This window comes from Budorcas taxicolor, chromosome 13, assembly GCF_023091745.1.
Source record: "Budorcas taxicolor isolate Tak-1 chromosome 13, Takin1.1, whole genome shotgun sequence".
NCBI lineage: Eukaryota > Metazoa > Chordata > Mammalia > Artiodactyla > Bovidae > Budorcas > Budorcas taxicolor.
The window spans coordinates 64,302,189-64,325,705 of NC_068922.1; the positions used below are offsets into that span (position 1 = coordinate 64,302,189).

The following is a 23,517-nucleotide window of genomic DNA, read 5'->3' on the forward strand; positions in this document are numbered from 1 at the left end:
CTCTAAGATCCCTTCCCACTGCAATGCTGTCAGACCATGTAATGGGAAAGCACAATGACGGCAGCAGAGCGGCCCCAGATGCATTCACGCCCTTCTTAGGGCAGCTGTCAAGAATGAGGATATGCGACAGAAATGTCCAGTGGAGAAACGGTCATTGCCAATGGCTATGACCGCCCAGCCCAGAAAAGACACTGTGTACTTTAAATGGTACAACATTCCACAGCAAACTAGAAGTTCAGTTCCTGACACCTGAAAGCTCCCCCTGAAAAACTCAGTCTGGCAGAACTTTTAAATCTGTCTGACTCATTCTAAGCCTCTCTTCTCTCCCCAATCCACCCTTCCAATAAAACGTACTCAAGAGCTTTTGATTACACATCAGAATGAGCTTGTTTCGCCCGTTCCATAGAAAAAGGACCACCCTCTCTGACTGCTCCTACCTGAAGACCAGGCCAGTAGGCCTCCAGAGACTGGAAGACTGGCATGGACACAGTCCCCTTGTACATCTGCACCCACAGGTACCAGTCATCGAAGCGGGTGTAATTCCGAATGGCTTTGTTATATTCTGCAGAAGAAGTAAAACAATGGACATGTCAACAATGAGGGACACAGAAGGCAGGCTTTGGCAACTGAGGGATGGATTCAAACATCTAAAAGACCCTTAGGTGACCCAGCCTAAAAGTAGACAAGGATACAAGGAGATAGATGAAGGAATGTGGATTCTGGAGTCGAACTTTCAGGTTCAAGTTTCAGCTCCAGCTCTGCTACTTGCTAGCTGTGACCCTGGGGCAAGTTTTTCCCCTCTTAAGCTTCAGTTTTTGGTTTTTGATTTAATTAAAAATATTTTTATTGGAGTATAGTTGATTTACAATGTTGCGTTAGTTTCAGGTATACCATAAAGTCAACAGTTATGCTGTTGTTGTTCAGTTGCTAAGCTGTGTCTGACTCTTTGTGATTCCATGAACTGCAGCATGCCAGGCCCCCATGACCTTCACTATCTTCCAGAGTTTGCTCAAATTCATGGCCATGCGATCTAACCATCTCATCTTCTGCCTCCCTCTTCTCCTTTTGTCTGCAATCTTTCGCAGCATCAAGGTTTTTTCCAGTGAGTTGGCTCTTTGCATCAGGTGACCAAAGTATTGGAGCTCCAGCTTCAATCCTTCCAATAAATATTCAGGTTTGATTTCCTTTAAGATTGACTGATTTGATCTCCTTGCGGTCCAAAGGACTCTCAAGAGTCTTCTCCAGCGCCACAATTTGAAGGCACCGATTCTTCAGCACTCAGCCTTCTTTACAGTCCAACTCTCACATCTGTACATGACTACTGGAAAAACTATAGCTTTGACTATATGGACCTTCATCAGCAAAGTGATACCTTTGCTTTTTAATACCCTGTCTAGGCTTGTCATAGCTTTCCTTCCAAGGGACAAGTGTCTTTTCATTTCATGGCTGCAGTCACCATCCGTAGTGATTTTGGAGCCCAAAAAAATAAAATCTGTCACATATACATATATCCACTCTTTTTCAGATCTAAGCCTCAGTCTTACTATCTATAAAGTGATGAAAGTAATGTTATACATCTCATGGGATTATGCACTCGTTTGTTCACTCAACAGTATTTACTGAGCACCTCTAGGTTCCTGGGTCGGGAAGATCCCCTGGAGAAGGAAATGGCAACCCACTCCAGTATTCTTGCCTGGAAAATCTCATGGACAGAGGAGCCTGGTGGGCTACAGTCCATGGGGTCGCAAGAGTTGGACACAACTTAGGGACTAAACCACCTAGGTTCCAGATATCTAGGGAGTGGCAAACAAATCAAAGTTCAACCCTGAGGGAGCTTGCATTCCAGCAGCAACTTGAACTTATAACAACCCCTAGAGCGTAAAGCCATGAGAGTTAGGACTTTGTTTTGTTGATTGCAGGATCCCCAACATGAAGACAGGACATAATAAATATGCACAATAAACATTATCTGGGGACTTCCCTGGTGGTCTGGTGGTTAAGAATCTGCCTTGCAATGCAGGAGACAGACATTTGATCACTGGTCAGGGAACTACGATCCCACATGCCACAGAGCAGCTAGGCCTGAACACCACAGCTAGAGAGTCCATGCATCTCAGTGAAAGATCCCTCGTGATGCAACAAAGATCCTGCAGGCTGAAACTAAGACGTGGTCAAATAAATAAATTTTTTTTTTTAAAGCAGATACTTAAAATAAAAACAAAACATTATCTGAATGATTGAAGTACCAAAAATACATCCAAATAAATAAGACAACCTCAGTGTTGTAAGGATTAAAAGAAATAGTCCATGTTCAGTGCTTGGCACTGCAGTTGACACATCAATGGTACCCTACAAATATTTGCTGAATAAATGAATGGTAGCCATAATTATTACTGCTGCTAAGTCACTTCAGTCATTTCCGACTCTGTGCGACCCCACAGATGGCAGTCCACCAGGCTTAATTCCGCAGTATCACTATTGCTAGTGTCTAAGGGACTGGAGGGTAAAATGTTTCTATTCAAAAGACATTCATCTGCTGGCTACTTCCTGCAAAGCACTGTTGGAAGTACAAAGATGAATAAGGCCTGGATGTTGCACTCAGCTGGTAGAGCTGTAACTTGTGATGACAGCTGACGGCCAAAAAAAGATGCTGAAGGTCCTAAATTCTGAGGAAGCATCAAGCTATTTCCTGGCCAAAATGACATTTAAGCTGAGCCATAAAGGGTGAGCAGAATTTGAACACATAATGGCAGGAAAAAAAGGCATTCAAGGCAAAGGAAACACAGTATGTGCAATGACCAGGAAATAAAAAAAAAATCCAGGGCCGCCTACAGGCAGGCGGCATGGTTCAGCCGGGCTCTCACAGAACAGCATGAAGAGGTGTGAGGGGCCTCAAGTGGGCAGTGTAAGTCCATGGTAGTTTTGAATGCAGACTCTGGTACTCAGAACTAATTGTGTAGGCAGGCCCATGGGAGCAATTGAAAGTTTATAAATAAACGATATTCCAACAGGGGAAACCAAGAGGAAAAGCCCCCCTTCCCCGCACTCTTTACCTAGGAACATGGCCATGAGCTTTTCATCCTGAAGCAGGATGGCTCCTTTCACCAGGTACTCAAAGTAGGAGTCCACGCCAGCCCCGATGCCTGCGTCCTGGGCCACCCATTTGCCAGTGAGCACGTCGATATGGTTGCCAACCTAGGAGAAAGACACGTGGTCTCAAAGGAGGGCCCAAGATGAGCAAGGAGATGCACCCCCCTGGCTGCCTGGTGAGATGCAAGGTAGACACACCAGCGCTTCTTGGGAGACATGGATGTGCTTGGGGTACAGGGTTGGAGAGCAAGGCTGGATCACAGCCAGCCCTCCTGCATAACTGTACAATGGAGACGCATCTCATGTACATTTAGGGGGACTTAATTATACAAAACTGGTCAAAAACTGAAAAAAGAACTAGACTCGGAGTGTTCATGCCAAGAACGTGTTCACACCTAGAAGTGCTCACACTTAGTGTCTAGAGTGAGTATGAGCTGGGATATGAGAACATGCTGTTCCCACAGTCTGTCTCAGACTTCTCAGCCTGAGAATCTGCATGCGATTCCAGCGTCTAAAGACACAAGGCACACTCTGTACTTCTGTTAATCATTTTGGGCAGGACATCCAAGAAACAGAGCAGTTGCTTGTAAGGAGAGGAACTGGGTAACTAAGGGTACTTTCTTGTATTCTTTGACTTGTGAACCACTTAAACATAAATTTTAGGGACTGCCTTAATGGTCCAGTGGCTAAGACTCTGTGCTCTCAATGCAGGAGGCCCAGGTTCAGTCTCCGGTCAGGGACCTAGATCCCACGTGTTGCAACTAAAGATTCCCCACGCTGCAATGAAGATCGACGATCCCACGTGAAGCAAGGAAGACCTGGCACAGCCAGATAAAACAGAAATACACTTTGAAGATTTAAATGAAGAGATATGTTGTCCATATAACTGCAACCCCGATGGATGCTGAGAGCTTCATCTGGTATTCAAAGAAACAGCTAACTGTCCTGTTAGTTTGGGCAGATCCATAGTAAGGAAGGCAGGAAGTAGTTGATTTGGAAAGTGAGTTCCTGGAAACTCTGGTAGAGAAGGAAAGTGAGGCAGGGCAGGGAGGCAGCCCAGGAAAGGTGTGCCATCAGGCAAGTTACCACCATGAGAACTGGAGCTCCAGCCTGCTGGGCGACTTTGGGACTCAGTGTAGAGTGTGAGCCTCATCCCTTGGGTGGGATGGGGAAGTGAGGTGTTTATCAACAAACTCCCATCAGCATCTGTCACTGATTGAGAACTGCTCCAGGGGAGAATTAAGTTTTGGCTCTTTCAGCCAAGGACAAGCAAAGCAGGATCCGGGTACCAGAAAAAGGCAAAGAGACCTGGGTGATAGCAGCTGGAAGACAGGCCAGCGTGCAGGGAAATGGTAAAGGGCTGAAGGGGTGTGGGCAGGCCAGCCACGGAGTCCACCATGGTTCCAGGGCTGGAGGAAAGACTGCCTGTGTTGGACTCACTAAGGGAGTTACTTGAGGTCCCCAAAGTGGCACCCTCTTAAGGAAATGTTAAGGATTCCTCACACAACTTTCACTTTCAAGCTGACTTAGAACCAGAATTCGTATAAAACATGCCCCTACCTGAATCATTTTCAGACCACATAGTCTTCATCTGTCATAAAGACTCAGTGAGGAGGTATAAGTATGTCACGTGACTATGAGGTAACCATGGATGAGAAAGGTTGAGTGACTTGGCCAGGGTCACACAGTTTCTACAGAGTAAAGCCAGAACTCAACCTCAATTCTGATGAAATCCAGAGCTATTTCCTGGACAGCTCTGGCTCAGTTACTGTTAGTTTCATTAGATGGTCCAGTTTAGGAACTGCAATTGACCTCAGAGATGACTGGTCACATTTTTCCTGGGTTAGTAGGTGTGGAGAGGAAAGGGAAGCCCTGGTATCAAATAAGTTTATGAAACATTGTGTTAAGCAAAATTAAACAGATGAATTTATCAGAGGTTTTCATAACCTTTAAGCTGTTTGTGTTCATTATGACTCTTCAAAAAAAGGATACTATTTATAATATTCCCCAAACATAACTGACCAGGAATCTTTTTTTTTCATGGAACAGCCATTCTGTGTCTCTTTTACTTTCTGGTTCTAGGAAACATAGTTTCACAAAAATATATAAAAATGAGGGCCAGACAGGCTGATTATCTGTCACTGAGTGAGTCAGGGCATGAAGCATGGGACCCACTCCCTAGAAATCAGAAGCTCAAGGAGTCAGAGCTCGTCACAGCCCCCCTTCCTGGTAAAGGATGTGCGCTCATGCTCCCCTCCTCGCCGTGCCAAAGCAGGAACTGGAGCTCTCATCTACTTTCCACGTCGTGAGCCTAAGTCTTGGACCACTCCTGAGGTCACCGTTAGTTTCCTTCAGCTGAACTGCAATCTGTTGCTCAGAGCCCCAAGCAGTGTAAGCCTGGGCCAAGGAGGCCAACTTGACCTTGATGGGAAGGGTGGTGGCGGGACCTACCAGCCCAATGTCAGACCGGCTCTCCCAGAGGCGCATCAGGGCCACTCTGGCCACGTCTTCGAACACGGGGTCACCGGTGAGGCTGCTGAGGGTGGCAAACTCCACAATGAAGGTCCCGATGCCCGCCGTACAGGTGACAGGAGTCTCTCCTGGGTTCACGCCGTGAAGCAGGTTCACCGTGCCATATGGCATGCCAGTGGGGGTCTGAAAGGCTGAACGATCACAAAATTAAGACCCCAGATAGGAGCAGGGAGGTGGAGATGGTTGGATACATGCCTAAAGCCTGAAGCTGTGACCAGTGCTTCCTCCTTGTGCCCTAGGTCCACAGCCCACAACCTTTCTGGCACCAGGGACCGTTTCGTGGAAGACAGTTTTCCACAGACTGGGGCAGGGGGATGTTTCAGGCAGTCATGTGAGTGATGGGGGCCGATGGGAAGCGGCAGATGAAGCTTCACTCGCTTGCCCACCACTCACCTCCTGCTGGGTGGCCCGGTTTCTATCAGCTTGCACACCAGTACCGGTCAGCAGCCGGGGGTTTGGGGACCCCTGCCCTAGGTGATCTGCTAGAGACTGAACGAGGGAAGGATAAGTGTCGCAACTGGAGACCTCAGTGGCCACTTAATCCAGATGCTGCCAAACACCGCTCCCCATGCCTCGGGCTCTTGCCTGTGGTGCGGAGGGGAATGAACAGCAGGCTGTGCTCCGGGTTGGCACTCATGCTGACTGTAGCTCGAGCAGCTCTACTTTTACTTATTTTATACTGTGCCTTCAGAGGCTGGGCAGGTACCTTAGTGTGAAGCAGGTGGGACTTGAGCCATAGGCAGTGGTGGGGCTGTTGGCACAATGAGAAAGCCATTCATCTACTTTTTAAAACACCATTCTGACAAATGAACCGTATCTGCAGACTCCAAACAGTCCCAGAGGAGCCGGTTCAGGATTCCTGCTCTAAAGAGTCTTAGGGGCTGTTTTCTTTCTTTCTTTTTTTTAAATTCGTGTATACTGCTACTGCTAAGTCGCTTCAGTCGTGTCCGACTCTGTGCGACCCCATAGACGGCAGCCCACCAGGCTCTCCCGTCCCTGGGATTCTCCAGGCAAGAACACTGGAGTGGGTTGCCATTTCCTTCTCCAACGCATGAAAGTGAAAAGTGAAAGTGGAGTTGCTCAGTCGTGTCCAACTCTTTGCGACCCCATGGACTGCAGCCCACCAGGCTCCTCTGCCTATGGGATTTTCCAGGCAAAAGTACCGGAGTGGGGTGCCATTGCCTTCTCCGAAATTGGTGTATAGGTGCCTTACAATGTTGTGTTAGCTTCTACTGTACAACAATGTGAATCAGCTATACGTATACATACATCCCTCCCCTCTTGGGTTTCCCTCCCACTTCCCCTCACCCCACCCCTCCAGGTCATCACAGAACCCTGAGCTGAGCACCCTGTGCTATACAGCAGCTTAGCATTGACACAGATACATAACCATGTGTAAGACAGATAGCTAGTGGCTATGTTATTTTTTTTTAAAGGATATAAACCATGAACCTGCTGATTGTAGTCCAATCCTCAATTCACAGGTAGGAAAAGACATGCTTGCAAAGAAGTGACTCAAAGATCACACAGAGAGCCAAATGGAGCTAAGATGGGAATGACTGCCACATGCCCGCTCCCTGCTCCCTCCCCACAGGCCCAGTGCCCTGCCCACCCCACCCCAGTGTTTTCCGATTCAAGGCAAGGATCTAGACAGCAAGCCAGAGGCAGAGACTTCCTTTCCAGGCTGAAAGGTCAAACAACCCCAGAGCAGCCTGTGCATCACCAAACTGTGAACAAAGCTGACAAAACTTCCAAGAACCACAAGGCCCAGCAACTCTACTGTAGGAGGAGAAACTTGCTATCTGGCAGACATGAATGGAAAGCAAGGAGGATTCAAGTCACCACCAAGAAGGCCCCAAAGAGATAGCTCTTTGGGGAAGAGAAGTCAGGCAGTCTTAAAAAGAGAGGGGAGTGACTAAATCCTGTTTCTCAGCCTGAATGGTAGAGACATGGGTGCCGACTTCATCATGCACTTTGCAATATGTATATTTCTCAATTAAAAAAAATTAATGCAAAAGAAGTTTCCTCCAAGGATGAGTCACACAGAACATGAAGCTTTAAGGAAACATGCAGGATGTGAGAGAGCGAGCCTGAGAATGAGCCTGAACTCGCTCATTCTCCTCAGCTCGTCCCCAAGGATGAGAGGCAAGTCCTGGGTGAAGGGGAGAAGTGACTTGGTCAGGAGGCTGGTGGAAAGCACAGCGTGATGTGTCTGGGTGTGAACAGCACTCAGAACCTCCACCACACCCTGAAGAGAACACAGTGTCCAGCTGATGCTGCCGAGCCCAGCTACTGCCCCACCGGACAAACACTGTGGCTTGGCCTGCATCCCTGGACATGGCTCAGCTACAAAACAAGTCCCTCTCGCGTCTCAGTGGTGTTTGAGGTTCTCCAAGAACTTTCTCCATTCTGACCTCATTTAATATCTCCCCAGAGGGAGGAAGGAATCATGACTGTCATCTGATAGATGGGAAAATTGAACCAAGGAGAGATATGGGTCAAGAGATTGGCAGAGCCGAATCTGGAATCTGGGGTTGCAAACACTCAGACCTGGAATCGTTTCATCCCAGCAGTATGTGTGCTTGGGAGGGGGCAACAGCACTCACTCAAATAAGGGTAAGAGCCTTGTAGCCGCCAGGCTCCCTGCCCACAGTCATGAAGTCAGCTTGTCCATCCTAGTCTAGCCCTCCAAATGCCCAGGACTCCCCTGATTTTCATGGTGGGTGCTGATAGGTAGAAATACCAAGTGTCTGGTACAATAATTCAGCCACTCTTTTCTCCAGCAAGAGCAGCAGGACCTCCTGGACTTCCTCTCTGGTCTGTCTTGACATGGGTCTTACCTGGGAGGAGTTTCCGGGCTGCCGCCTCCGCCATCCTCAGGAGAGGTCCTGAGCAGGGCCATCCGGCCTCCACTTCCACCCCAGCCTTCTTTGATAGCAGGTGAGCCGACAGAAGTCCTCCTACCACTACAGATGGCACAAAAAGCAAGTGTCAGACTCCCAAGGACTGGTCTTTCCCTTGTGCAAATTAAACCCAATGCTCTGTTCGGTGGTTCACTGGGAAGTGGGTAGAACTACCAAGGGAAAGAAGAGGTCATAACACCCATATTGGTACAGTGTTAAGGACAAGTCTTTTTTCCTCTTGGTAGGTCACAAAAACAATGACTATCACTTTTAGTCCCCAGCGTATACCAAACAGGACTTCCCAGGTGGCACTAGTGGTAAGGAACCTGCCTGCCAGTGCAGGAGACATAAGAGATGCGGGTTCGATCCTTGGGTCAAGAAGATCCCCTGAGGAGGACATGGCAACCCACTCCAGTATTCTTGCCTGGAGAACCCCATGGACAGAGGAGCTTGGCAGGCTACAATCCATAGGGTTGCACAGAGTCGGACACGACTGAAGCAACTTAGCATGCACACACGTACACCAAACACCAGGTATTTTGTGCCCTCTTCAGACAAAGATACTGGGGTTCAGAGGGGTAAAGCGACTTGCCCAGGGTCGCCCGGTCTGCCTGACTCCAAAGCCCATGCTCACTGTACTTGGTCACTGTCTCCCAATCGTCAGGAGAAGAAGGGAAAGATACTTATTACCTTCATTTTATTCATGTCTCTATTTCAATTTATTACATAATATTTAGGACTCATGAAAAAGACCTAAAGGTTACATATCTGGAAATATGGCGAAACTGGTGACCTTGGGCTTCAGTGTCCCCCCTTCAAAGGCCAAACAAAGGCAGTGAGATAAAGACATTTTCCTACTAAGAAAAGCTGAGAAAAAATGCACCTGCAGTAAAGGACATTCAAAAGGAAGTTTTTCAGATAAAAGGAAAGGGACCACAGATGTAAGGTCTGTGATACAAGAAGGAAAGATGGTTCCAAAGTGGCAAATAGTAGTAAATCTAAACCTTCAATTCTATGGAACAATAATAATATATGGTGGCTTAAAAGAAATAATTAAAATACATAACTAAGGTATACAGGTACAGATAATCCTCAGAGCCAGGTTTTATATTATTCAGGAGGAGAATAAAGATCTTCATTAATTCTAGACTGTGTTTGTTAAATTTTCCAAGAAAACTAATAAGCTAGATATACTGCATACTTTCTAGATTCGTAAAGAAAAATGGGATGGGGGGAAACAACTCAACCTACAAAAGGCAGAAGAAAGAGGGACTTCCCCAGCAGTCCAGAGGCTAGGACTCCATGCTTCCGTTGCATGGGGTGCGGGGGGGCTCAGTCCTGGCCGGGGGAACTAAGACCTCATATGCCACATGGCACAGCCAAAAAAATAAAATTGAAAAGGAAAAGAGAAAGAGTAGAGAGAACAATGGGACACAGCACAAAGTAATACTATAGAAATAAATGCAAATATATCAGTAGTTACAGTAAATGTAAATGAACTGAATGCTTCAGTTAGAAGAAAAGATTGTCAGAAGGGATCAACATACTAGGTAAATTACAAAAGACAGAGCTAATCATAAAATACAGCAAGATAGAAAATAAAAGAGAAGAAAAAGACATACTGGGCAAATGTCAACCAAAAGAAGGCTGATACAATTACACGCGTGTCAGAAACAGAGACTTAAGGACCACCTTAACTTACAGATGACACTCTGGGCTCAGCAGTTCTGGGACACAGCACTGAGCAAGGCCTTGAACTCAGGTCTGATCCCTGCACCAGGATTTTATACCATGCTGTCCCTCTGCGTCATAGTCTTTTTTGAACTAAAAAAATTACAGATCTGCAATACAAATTTCATTGCACACAACATGTAAAATAAAGATGGGCAAAATAAGGAGGAAAAAATATAACTGTATCATCCAGAGGTGATGGCTGTTAAGCCACCAATGGTCTAGAAGCTCACTGAAAAGAAGGGCTGTACTACTTTCGTAAGAATCATTGGATCAAAATTCACTGAAATGTGTAACTTTGTGCATTTCAGTGTATGTAAATGTACCTCAACAAAAAGAATGAATCATTAAAAAAACAAAAAGATTCATTGCCACCTGCTAAAAATACTGATTCTAGGACCCAACCCAAAGATTCCAATTCATTAGATTTAGAGTGGAGTCTAGACAGCTGAACTTTTAAAAAGGTCCCAGGTGCTTCTGATCAGCAGCCAGGTTTGGAAACTAATACCCAAGACTCACACTATGTAATACAGCAAGTAGTAAAAACATGCCATGATTTATATTTGCATTCATTAAAATTAAATAAAATTAAAAATTCAGTTCCACAGTTCCAGTAAACACATTTCCCCTGGAGATGGAAATGGCAACCCACTCCAGTATTCTTGCCTGGAAAATCCCATGGATGGAAGAGCCTGGCAGGCTACAGTCCATAGAGTCGCAAAGAGTTGGACACAACTGAGCGACTTCACTTTCCCTTTCAAACATGTTTCAGACGTTGCTACTGGACTGGACAATAGAGATATAAAACATTTCCATCATCAGTGCAGAAAGTTCTATGGGTAGTGCATCCTAGGCAATAAGCTATGAGAAGGCAAGGATTACATCTTTCTTGCTCTTGGCTGAAAGCCTAGTACCAAGTATATGTTAAATATGTGAGTAATCCTGGCATGTTTCTCTTCAGTCTTTTCTCTGTCCCCTGCTCACTTTTATGTCTAAAACTGATGAGGGATCCTGAGACGTCCCTACCCCACCCCCCAGGAGGGAAGACCTCTGTCAATCTGTTTTGAGTCAAGTGCCCTGGCAAGGCTGGCCCTTAAGATCCTATTTACCACCTCCTGGTTTATACGGAGGCCAAAACTCCACAGTCTCCTTTCTTACAAGGACCCTCGAAGGCACCCCTCACCTCGGATGTTGGTTTCAAACACAGAGGCATTCACGTCAATATCAAAGTCCACATTGTCCTGGAGCACTTCAACCACTCTTTGGAATTCTGAGACATTCCCCAAAATCTGTAGGAAAGAGAGACCTGAGAGTGAGGCTCCCAGGCTTGTAGGCACTGGAGATGCTAGATCAGAGTCTAGGATTTTATGCTGATGTGACTCTCACTTTTTCAACTTAAGACCTACAGTTTCTGTTCTAGAACTGCTGGTAACAGTTCAAAACACTGAGAGCTGGAAATCACACAGACCCAGTATCGAGACATTAATAAATTCTTTGGTACCAATTTAAGAATCCCATGTACTCATTTAAATGAAACCAATACAAAGACTGTAGACCACATAAGGAAATCTTAGTTTGACATTTTCAGTGGATATCTGTTGTTTTTAACCTTGTCACATTCATCCTGGTGGAAAATACTGCAGGTTGGTTGACCCAACACTGATTCCCAATATTCTTTATACTTGTAGCTTCCAGCCATAGAAGCTAGAAATCCACATACGTGTTTCTCAGCCTCATTTGCCACTAGAGGTGACTGTGTTATCCAGTCAATTCTAAGTGTTGTAGTCTACTAAGAGCACTTCTCAGAAATGACCTAATAAAAAGAGACAAGACACCGTTGGCTTGGCTTTTACTCTTTTCCTTTCTACTTTGAAAGCAGACTTGATTTCTGGAGCTGTGGCAGCCATCCTAGACCATGAGGTACTAAAGCATGAGAATGAAGATCAACATACTAACGATGGCAGAAGGGAAGGATACCAAGACCATGGGTTTCTGATGACACAGTTAAGCAGCTGATCCAATGCTAGAAATTAATACCTTCAGATTTACTTTTACTTGAGAAAATTAAACCCTTTTTGTTTAAACTGTCAGTCAAATGCAATCCCGATACCTTTTATTTTGATATGACTGCTCCAATTTTCCCTTGAGGAATCACCCTTCTTCCACAGTCACTCTTATAATCTGAAGAAGCTGATTCCATTCCTTCAGCTGCAAAAATGGGCACTTCACCTACACCAGCCAGCATACTAAGTCTCTTGGCCGACTGATTAGTTCAGGGATAGATGTGTAACCCAAGCCAGATCCCTGAGACTTAGTCATTGCAATTAATGAAAAATAACCAATCCTTTCCACACACAGGTTACTGAACGAGTGGGGTGTGAGTCAGGGTTACCACTGGTTACCCTGTCAGCCTAAGGAGAGCCTGAGAATACAGCCAGCAAAGAAGGCAGAAATAAGAGACTGAGAGAGATTCCTACTGACATTATTTATATTGTCTGGAACCAGCTGGGTCTGAGGCCAGTCTTTACCTGGACGTTTTAGCTATGTGACTCAGTAAATTTCCTTCCTGTCTAAATCTATCAGTTGCAACGCAAACAATCCGATCTCGGCATTTAAAGCCCTCTATGATTTAGACCTAATCTATCTTTGTGTCTCTCATTGTTCATCTAGCCTTGTCTCATCCACTTGAGTAGAATTGTATCTATTATTCCTTGATTTTCTAACCTCAGACATACTGTTCCCTCCACCAGAAATCACACCTCGTGTCTTCCCGTTTACAAATCCAACTTACCCTCAATTGTCTACGTGTTACCTTCTCTAGAAAGTCTTTGAGTCCCCCAGCCGAAATTGACCTCTTCTTCCTTCAAAAGACTCCAGTTAAGTTTCTCCCCACAACTCTGTGGCATCTATTTCTTTCCATGTGATGAGAATCTTTGCACAGGTAGGAGCCTCACTCATTTCTACACTCCCCCAGAGGGCTGAGCACAGTGCATGCAGCAATTACTCAAAAATACTTGTTAAATGAGTGCATGAATCTTTCTCCACATTATAGCCAGTGATCGTCTCAAAATGGAAATCTAATTTCCTGCCCTCATCTTGAAAAAGGCTTTCCACTGCCCTCAAATTAAAGATCAAAATGAAAGATGAAACTCAAAGGCCCAGGTGAAGAATTCACTTTTCACCCACAGCCAAGCTACCAAAAGAAGGATATTGGTTATGCAATGTCGGAGAGAAAAAGGAATAGATGAGACACTTACCAGCAAGGTATCCAGAGCATCAATCAGAGTCAGAGAAAAACTGTAAAAGGACAAAAATATCAGCTGCTTAGTAACAAAATCAAACACCAGATATCAAGGCCTCAGATCAGATACCCCAGAAACTAATAAATTAGGCACAGCAATGCTTCTGCCAGTCCCACTTGCTGTCACAACAGAGATGCCATAGTGCAAATCACCAGGAACCTCTGACCCTTTTAAGGCACTTGGGAGGTGGGCAGATGCAGCTGACTGTAGTTAAACACATCGCCTATATTCTCTGGAATTCTTCTCCACCATAGGGAGGCAGTATAAGATTGCAGCTCACAGCACAGACCTCCCACATCTATGACTTTATCTCACAGTGCACAGAACTGTAGGCTTGAGAATACTTATGGCAGTATTGTTTTTAGAACAGCAAAAAGCTAGAAATAACCCAAATGTACACCAGTTGAAGAGTGAGTAACCAAATCATAATATATTCAAACAATGCAAAACTATGAGGTTGTCAAAAACATTGTTATCAAGAGTTCTATGGGCTAATGTGAAAATATTCAAATTATCTAGTTCAATGAAAAAGACAAGCTACAGAATGCTGCTGCTACTGCTAAGTCGCTTCAGTCGTGTCCGACTCTGTGCGACCCCACAGACGGCAGCCCGCCAGGCTCCCCCGTCCCTGGGATTCTCCAGGCAACAATACTGGAGTGGGTTGCCATTTCCTTCTCCAATGCATGAAAGGAAAAGTGAAAGTGAAGTTGCTCAGTCGTGTCCAACTCTTTGCGACCCATGGACTGCAGCCCACCAGGCTCCTCCATCCATGGGATTTGCCAGGCAAGAGTACTGGAGTGGGGTGCCATTGCCTTCTCCAGCTACAGAATAGATAGCTACAAAATAGGTAGTGTCATATGTTCTAACTGGATTTTCAAAGACATATATACAGAAAGCAGATTAGCAGTTTTTTGGGCCAGTGGTGGTGGAGGGATTAACTATAAAAGGCCACAGGGGATCTTTTTAGGGTGACAGAAATGGTTCTCTATCCTATGATGGTTGCTACACACTTAAAGTGGGTGCATTTCATGTAAGTTACACCTTAAGAAAGTTAATTTAAAAAGATACATATATACATATCTATACTGCTGCTAAGTCACTTCAGTCTTGTCCGACTCTGTGCGACCCCATAGACGGCACCCTACCAGGCTCCACCATCCCTGGGATTCCCCAGGCAAGAACACTGGACTGGGTTCCCATTTCCTTCTCCAATGCATTAAAGTGAAAAGTGAAAGTGAAGTTGCTCAGTCATGTCCGACTCTTTGCGACTGCATGGACTGCAGCCTACCAGGCTCCTCCATCCATGGGATTTTCCAGGCAAGAGTACTGGAGTGGGGTGCCATTGCCTTCTCCTATAGATACATATCTATAGGATGGTATAAATCAAAAATATTTCTGGAAGGAGCCACAAGAAAGTTAACAGTGATTGGAGTTCTAGCATATGGGAGATATTTATTTTATTATATGACATTGTACTGCTTAAATTTGCCATTCGCATGCATTACTTTTTCAACTAAAAAACAACCCAGCAAATTTTGGGGGCTTCCCACATAGCTCAGTTGGTAAAGAATCCGCCTGCAATGCAGGAGACCCAAGTTTGATTCCTGGGTCGGGAAGATCTGCTGGAGAAGGGATACCTACCCACTCCAGTATCTTGGGCTTCCCTTGTGGCTCAGCTGGGAAAGAATCTGCCTGCAAAGCAGGAGACCTAGGTTCGATCCCTGGGTTGGGAAGATCCCCTGGAGAAGGGAAAGGCTACCCACTCCAGTATTCTGGCCTGGAGAATTCCATAGACTGTATAGCCCATGGGGTCCCAAAGAGCTGGACACGACTGAGTGACTTTCATTTTCACTTTACTTAATTTCTCCAGTTCTTAGCATATTCATTTGTAAAATGGAGATAACAGCACTTAACACCTAGGGATGTTAATTACATGAGATGAGGCAAGGAAAATGCTTAGCACAGTGTTTCATCAATGTCAGTTTCACCTAAATGCAATGATTCTTCACTCACTCAGCAAGGACCAAGACAGAGGATTCCATATCATAGATTTTTTTTCATAGATTTTTATTCTAGTGGAAGTGAGAAACACAAACTAGCAGATAAGTGAAAATGACAGTATCAGAGTGAGAAGTGCTACAAAGAAGATAAAAAAGTGTGTTTGTGAGACTGACTAGTAGGTGATGAGTATTTAAGGGAACTGACACTAAAGTGACAGTTTGAGCTGAAATACCAAGAAGCAGTCAAGGATGTGAGGATAAAGGAGGAAGTGCATTTCAGTTACATTTACCAAGGCTCTTAAGTTTCACCTTTGGGAGAGTTACAGCTCCTCCTGGGCCTGTTTGACCACTTACAACATGAAGGGGTTGGGTCTTCTGACTTCTTGAAGCCCTTCCACACATCATATGGCTCCAGAGATTTGCCCAAGTCCTAACAGCTGATGTCTGTTACTGCTGTGGCCAGAGCCCAGAGATCCAGCCCACTAGGATAACCCAGCCTTTTCCCACCTTGTGATACAAATTTCCAGGAGGCTGGGTGGATCCTGGTGGCATGGGCCTTAATTGAGGGGAATGCGACCCCACCCTGGCTAGGAGCTTTTTCTGGAACCCCGTGAGGAGGCCATGAAGCCACCAGTCCCAGCAGACCCGCGGGCCTAGGACCAGACTGCTAGACCCAGGCCTCCCCCTTGCTCCTCCCCTCGCACTACCTGCCCCAGGTGTCGTGCCCGTCACAGGTGAGAGGTCGCAGCTCATCGTAGGGAAAGGCATTCTCCAGGTAGCTGTCGTAGGCGTGGTAGAACATGGCTTTGACTCGCTCCCTGTGCAGGGTACGAGAAATAAGGCAGAGAGTCACCAAACGAAACCAGGCAGGGGAAAGGACAAGTAACAAGACGGAAAGTGGGAATTATCACCTGGTTTCTGCCAGGAGCCCAGCAGCTGGGTCCCAGCAGGTCAGGATGGGGGTCCCGGGATGGAGGGACTAGGGAAGGGACCAAGTCTGGGCTTCCCATTCCCCAACTATGGAAGGGCAGGGAGCTTGACCCCCCCACTTCACCTGTAGTGGGCGGGGTCGGGTGCGGTGCCATCAGGGCCGGGTGCACCATGGTGCAGGGGCAGCAGTGCACACAGGAGGCCAAGCGGGACGAGCAGCCGGAAAAGCATAGAGCTCGTGTCCTGTCAGCGCCGCCGCTGCAGCAGCAGCCACCGCCACCCGCTCATCCTGCGAGCCCCAGCGGGTTCTTCCGGGAGTTTGCGGCACTACGCCTGCGTGCCTATGAATCATCCACTCACTTCCGGACTACAAGCCCCAGAAGGCAATGGGCGGTGGAACTCAAGCGAAGAGAAGCTTGGGACATATAGTCTCTGAAGCGAAGATCAACGTGTCTTCAAGACAGTGGCTGTTATAGCTACTATTATTAATGAATGTTTTAGCAACAGTATGTTTTATTTTTATTTTTATTTTTTTAAATATGGAACGCTTCACGAATTTGCGTGTCATCCTTGCGCAGGGGCCATGCTAATCTTCTCTGCAACAGTATGTTTTAAAGCTTTCTTAAATTTAATTATTTTTATTGACGTATAGTTGATGTATAATATTATATGTTATAGTATGCTGCTGCTGCTAAGTCCCTTCAGTCGTGTCCGACTCTGTGCGACCCCATAGACGACAGCCCACCAGGCTCCCCCGTCCCTGGGATTCTCCAGGCAGGAACACTGGAGTGGGTTGCCATTCCTTCTCCAATGCATTAAAGTGAAAAGTCAAAGTGAAGTCTCTCAGTCGTGTCCGACTCTTAGCGACCTCATGGATTGCAGCCTACCAGGCTCCTCTGTCCATGGGATTTTCCAGGCAAGAGTACTGGAGTGGGGTGCCATTGCCTTCTCCATGTTACAGTATAGTGATTCACAATCTTTAAGAGTTACACTCGATTTATAGTTACTATAAAATATCATCTATATTCCCTGTGTTGTAAAATAGATCCTTGTAACTTATTTTATACATAACAGTTTGTACCTCTTGATCCCCTACCCTTAAAACATTGCCCCTCCTCACTTCCCTCTCCCCGGTGGTAACCACTAGTTTGTTCTGCATATCCATGAATCTGTTTCTTATTTGTTATAGTCACTAATTTGTTGGGTTTTTAAAAACTATACTTCTATGTATAAGTGATATTATACAGTATTTATCTTTCTTTGACTTATTTAGCATAATGCCCTCAAAGCTAGTGGAGGTGATGAAATTCCAGTTGAGCTATTTCAAATCCTGAAAGATGATGCTGTGAAAGTGTTGCACCCAATATGCCAGCAAATTTGGGAAACTAAGCAGTGGCCACAGGACTGGAAAAGGTCAGTTTTCATTCCAATTCCAAAGAAAGGCAATGCCAAAGAATGCTCAAACTACTGCACAATTGCACTCATCTCACACGCTAGTAAAGTAACGCTCAAAATTCTCCAAGCCAGGCTTTAGCAATACGTGAACCGTGAACTTCCAGATGTTCAAGCTGGTTTTAGAAAAGGCAGAGGAACCAGAGATCAAATTGCCAATATCCGCTGGATCATGGAAAAAGCAAGAGAGTTCCAGAAAAGCATCTATTTCTGCTTTATTGACTATGCCAAAGCCTTTGACTGTGTGGATCACAATAAACTGTGGAAAATTCTGAAAGAGATGGGATTACCAGACTACTTGACCTGCCTCTTGAGAAACCTATATGCAAGTCAGGAAGCAGCAGTTAGAACTGGACATGGAACAACAGACTGGTTCCAAATAGGAAAAGGAGTATGTCAAGGCTGTATATTGTCACCCTGCTTATTTAACTTCTATGCAGAGTACATCATGAGAAACACTGGGCTGGAAGAAACCCAAGCTGGAATCAAGATTGCCGGGAGAAATATCAATAACAGCGTCTGCCTCCAATGCGGGAAACCCGAGTTTGATCCCTGGGTCGGGAAGATCCCCTGGAGAAGGAAATGGCAACCCACTCCAGTATTCTTGCCTGGAGAATCCCATGGACAGAGGAGCTTGGTAGGCTACAGTCCACGGAGTCACAAAGAGTCGGACATGACTGAGTGACTCCATTTTCACTTTCAGATATGCAGATGACACCACCCTTATGGCAGAAAGTGAAGAAAAACTAAAGAGCCTCTTGATGAAAGTGAAAGAGGAGAGTGAAAAAGTTGGCTTAAAGCTCAACATTCAGAAAACTAAGATCATGGCATCTGGTCCCATCACTTCATGGGAAATAGATGGGGAAACAGTGGAAACAAGTGTCAGACTTTATTTTTTGGGGCTCCAAAATCACTGCAGATGGTGATTGCAGCCATGAAATTAAAAGACGCTTACTCCTTGGAAGGAAAGTTATGACCAACCTAGATAGCATATTCAAAAGCAGAGACATTACTTTGTCAACAAAGTTCCGTCTAGTCAAGGCTATGGTTTTTCCAGTGGTCATGTATGGATATGAGAGTTGGATTGTGAAGAAGGCTGAGCACCGAAGAATTGATGCTTTTGAACTGTGGTGTTGGAGAAGACTCTCGCGAGTCCCTTGGACTGCAAGGAGATCCAACCAGTCCATTCTAAAGGAGATCAGTCCTGAGTGTTCACTGGAAGGACTGATGCTAAAGCTGAAACTCCAGTACTTTTGCCACCTCATGCAAAGAGTTGACTCATTGGAAAAGACTCTGATGCTGGGAGGGATTGGGGGCAGGAGAAGAAGGGGACAACAGAGGATGAGATGGATGGATGGCATTACTGACTTGATGGACATGAGTTTGAGTGAACTCCGGGAGTTGGTGATGGACAGGGAGGCCTGGCGTGCTGCGATTCATGGGATCACAAAGAGTTCACTCGCCTGAGCGACTGAACTGAATGAATACCCTCCTAAATCCATCGATGTTGCAAATGGCAAAATGTTCATTCTTTTTTATGACTGAGTAGTATTCCATTAAATAAATATATCAATACCACATCTTCTTTATTCAATCATCTGTCGATTGACACTTAGGTTGCTTCCATATCTTGGTAATTGTAAATAATACTGGTATGAACATTAGGGTGCATGTATCTTTTTCAATTAGTGTTTTCATTTTTTTCAGATGTATATCCAGAAGTGAAATTGCCAGGTCATATGGTAGTTCTATTTGTGGTCCTATTGATGACAGCCCTTCTTTCAGATGGGAGGTGATAGCTCACTGTGGTTCTGACTTGCATTTCCCTGATGATTAGCAGTTTTGAGCCTCTTTGCGTGTGTCTATTGGTAATTTGCATTACCTCTTCGGAGAAATGTCTGTTCAGATCTTCTGCCCATTTTTTAACTGGGTTGTTTGGTTTTTTTGATATTGAGTTATATGAGCTGTTTATATATTTTCAATTAACCTATCATTGGTCATATCATTTGCAAACATTTTCTTCCATTCAGTGAAAGTGAAGTCGCTCAGTCGTGTCCGACTCTTTGCGACCCCATGGACTGTAGCCTACCAGGTTCCTCCATCCATGGAATTTTCCAGGCAAGAATACTGGAGTGGGTTGCCATTTCCTTCTCCAGGGGATCTTCCCGACCCAAGGACTGAACCTGGGTTTCCTGCATTGCAAGCGGATGCTTTTACCATCTGAGCCACCAGGGAAGTGACTGCGTTCAGTAGCTTGTCACTTTGTTTTGTCAGTGGTTTCCTTTGCAATGCAAAAGCTTTTAAGTTTGATTAGGTCCCATTTGATTATTTTTGCTTTTATTTCCTTAGCTGCGGGAGACTGATCCAAAAAATAATGCTATGATTTGTGTCAAAGAATGTTCTGCCTATGTTTTATTCTAGGAATTTAATGTTTTCAGGTCTTACATTTAGTTCTTTAGTCCATTTAGAGTTTATTTTTGTATGTGGTGTTAGAGAATGTTCTAATTTCATTCTTCTATATCTAGGTGCCCAGTATTCCCAGCACCACTTATTGAAGAGACTGTCTTTTCTCTTTGTATATTTCTGCTTCCTTAGTCATAGGTTAATTGACCATAATGTCTCTGTTTTTGTGCCAATACCATACTATCTTGATTACTGTAGCTTTATGGTGTGATCTGAAGTCAGAGAGCATGATTCTTCCTGCTTTGTTGATCTTTCTCAAGATTGTTTTGGTTATCTAGGGTCTTTTGTATTACCATAGAGTTTTTAAAATTATTTGTTCTTGTTCTGTGAAAAATGCCCTGGTAGATTGATACTGTATCAAATTATAGATTTCCTGGGTTAGTATAGCCATTTAAAAATATTATTTCTTCCAATTCAAGAACACACTGTATCTTTCCATCTGTTTGTGACATCTTCAAGTTCTTTCTTAGTAACAGCATTTTAAAGGACTTGTTACCAAGACTCTATGCAGTACTTTAAATATATTATCTTTTTAAAAAACCACCTTATTATGCATGAAAGCAGAGATCTGCAGGGATTTAATATTTATTAGTGGATGCATTTAAAGATGGATAAAGAATGTCAACCCTTACTATAATTAGACATATTGAGTTTCCCAAACAAGTACCCTGCTAAGTATAAGATACAACTTACTTCCATTTATTTGTCCAAAGTTTACTCCTTGGAAGAACAGTTATGACCAACCTAGACAGCATATTCAAAAGCAGAGACATTACTTTGCCGACTAAGGTCCATCTAGTCAAGGCTATGGTTTTTCCTGTGGTCATGTATGGATGTGAGAGTTGGACTGTAAAGAAGGCTGAGCGCCAAAGAATTGATGCTTTTGAACTGTGGTGTTGGAGAAGACTCTTGCGAGTCCCTTGGACTGCAAGGAGATCCAACCAGTCCATTCTGAAGATCAGCCCTGGGATTTCTTTGGAGGGAATGATGCTAAAGCTGAAACTCCAGTACTTTGGCCACCTCATGTGAAGAGTTGACTCATTGGAAAAGACTCTGATGCTGGGAGGGATTGGGGGCAGGAGGAGAAGGGGACGACAGAGGATGAGATGGCTGGATGGCATCACCGACTCAATGGACATGAGTCTGAGTGAACTCCGGGAGTTGGTGATGGACAGGGAGGCCTGGCGTGCTGCAATTCATGGGGTCGCAAAGAGTTGGACATGACTGAGCAACTGAAATGAACTGAACTGAACTGAACCTTCATTTATTTGTCCAAATCTGCTACTGTCAAGATTTTCAGAAATCTCTTCAGTTCTAGGAATTCATGAGTTCTTGTCATATCTTTTTTCCCATTTGGGATGTGGTCACATTATCATGGTCTCCAGTCTCTGTCCCACTGCAGTAGCTTCTCACTCCCAGTCCTCTAGACCAGCTCAGTGGCTGCAGCCCTGTGGGTTATCCTAGGTGAAAATCAGGCACCATAGCTTCAAGAAATGTGGGACCCATTTTTCCATTTTCCTGCTTGCAAGTTCCCAGAATTTCATCAGCTTTTTAGACCATAGCAACACACTTGACTTTGAACAGTGCAGCGTAATCAACCCCAGGTTTGAAGTGCAACTGGGACTTCAATTCCAACTTTACCAGTTAAAGCCTCTGTAGGTGACCCTAAGCAAGCCCGTCTCCTTCTGTAAACCCAGCTTCATCTTATATAAAATGAAGAATTTGAATAAATGGATCTCTGATGTCTTTTTAAACTGAGCTTTCTGTGATGCTAAAATTGGCCATTCTCTTCTCTTTTCTAAAAAGTGGCACTTTGGTTAAACAAAGACATGTTTGGCCTCCGTTGGTACAGACTCCTTGAAAATATCCCTCAGATGAACTTGCTGAAACATTGGCAGTAGATATGAGAATTAAAACCCTGATTTAACCCAGAGAGCTGGAGGTAGTACAATATAGAAGTTAAAAGTATGGGCTTTAAATCTAAGCAGACCTGAGTTGGAATACTAGCTCCATCACCTTCTCACTGCCAGTCCTCTGGACCAGCTCGGTGGCTGCAGCCCTGTGGGTTATCCTAGGTGAAAATCAGGCACCATAGCTTCAAGAAAGGTGGGACCCATTTTTCCATTTTCCTGAGTATGGCTTCACCAGCTTCTCTTCTGAACTTCATTTTACTCATCTGTAGAACAGGAATAACTTAAGGATCTACCTAATAGGATTTATGAGGATTCAGTGAACCTGTAAAGTACTTGTCACAGTGCCTGGCAGAAGAGATACACGAAACACAGTAGGATGCTTTTGGAAACTCTTCTTGGAAGTACCAGATGGAAGGGGAAGGAGATGACAGTTAACTGAGACTTGGATAACAACACAGGGGCACGGTATTAGCTTCCTGTGACCATGGTAACAAATTAATTACAATTACCATAAACCTGGTAGCTTAAGGCAACAGAAATGTACTCTCCCACAGTTCTGGAGACCAAATTAGTTTCAGTGGGCCAAAATCAAGATATCAGCAGAGGCACACTCCCCCTGGAGCCTCTAGAGAAGAATCTGCTGCTTGCCTCTTCAGCTTCTCCGGGAGAAGAGAATGTTGCTGGCATTCCTGGCCTGTATCCCTCTAATCTCTGCCTCTATATTCACACCAGCTCCTCCTCTGTGGATCTGGATCATATCTCCCTCTGCCTCTCTCTGCCTTTCTAAGGACACTTGTGACTGCATTTGGGGCTGACCTAGATGATACAGTGTAATCTCCCATATCAAGATCCTTTACTTGATCACATTTGCAAAGACCCTTTTTCCAAATCCAAATAGGGCATACTTACAGATTCCAGGGACTAGGACCTAACTGGGCCTCACTGGTGGTTCAGATAGTAAGGAGACCACCTATAATGCTGGAGACTTGGGTTTGATCCCTGGTTTGGGAAGATCCACTGGAGAAGGGAATGGCTACCTACTCCAATATTCTTGTCTGGAGAATTCCATGGACAGAGGAGCCTACTGGGCTACGATCCATGTGATTGCAGAGTCAGACACAACTGAGCAACTAACACACACACACAGGACCTAATTACCTTTAGGGGACCACCTTTTTTTTTTTAGCCTAGCACAGGTATT

The 23,517-nt window shown here is 44.9% G+C and overlaps 1 protein-coding gene and 1 non-coding gene across 2 annotated transcripts in view; both read right to left on the reverse strand.

The window, feature by feature from the left end:
- Positions 1–16,773, reverse strand: part of EDEM2 (ER degradation enhancing alpha-mannosidase like protein 2) — a 28,628-nt gene extending 11,855 nt beyond the window's left edge. Inside the window, exons 1-8 of the mRNA XM_052650957.1 lie at positions 16,613–16,773; positions 16,266–16,376; positions 13,514–13,553; positions 11,440–11,545; positions 8,463–8,588; positions 5,542–5,753; positions 3,054–3,195; positions 438–562 (exon numbers count right to left, since the gene is read on the reverse strand). Coding sequence (XP_052506917.1) covers positions 438–562; positions 3,054–3,195; positions 5,542–5,753; positions 8,463–8,588; positions 11,440–11,545; positions 13,514–13,553; positions 16,266–16,376; positions 16,613–16,719 — 969 coding nt within the window. The 5' untranslated portion in view covers positions 16,720–16,773. The remainder of the gene's footprint in view (positions 1–437; positions 563–3,053; positions 3,196–5,541; positions 5,754–8,462; positions 8,589–11,439; positions 11,546–13,513; positions 13,554–16,265; positions 16,377–16,612) is intronic.
- Positions 16,774–17,021: 248 nt separating this feature from the next.
- LOC128058973 (U6 spliceosomal RNA) lies at positions 17,022–17,130 on the reverse strand. Its single transcript, XR_008200565.1, has one exon. It is a non-coding gene; the product is annotated as a U6 spliceosomal RNA (small nuclear RNA).
- Positions 17,131–23,517: the final 6,387 nt, after the last annotated feature.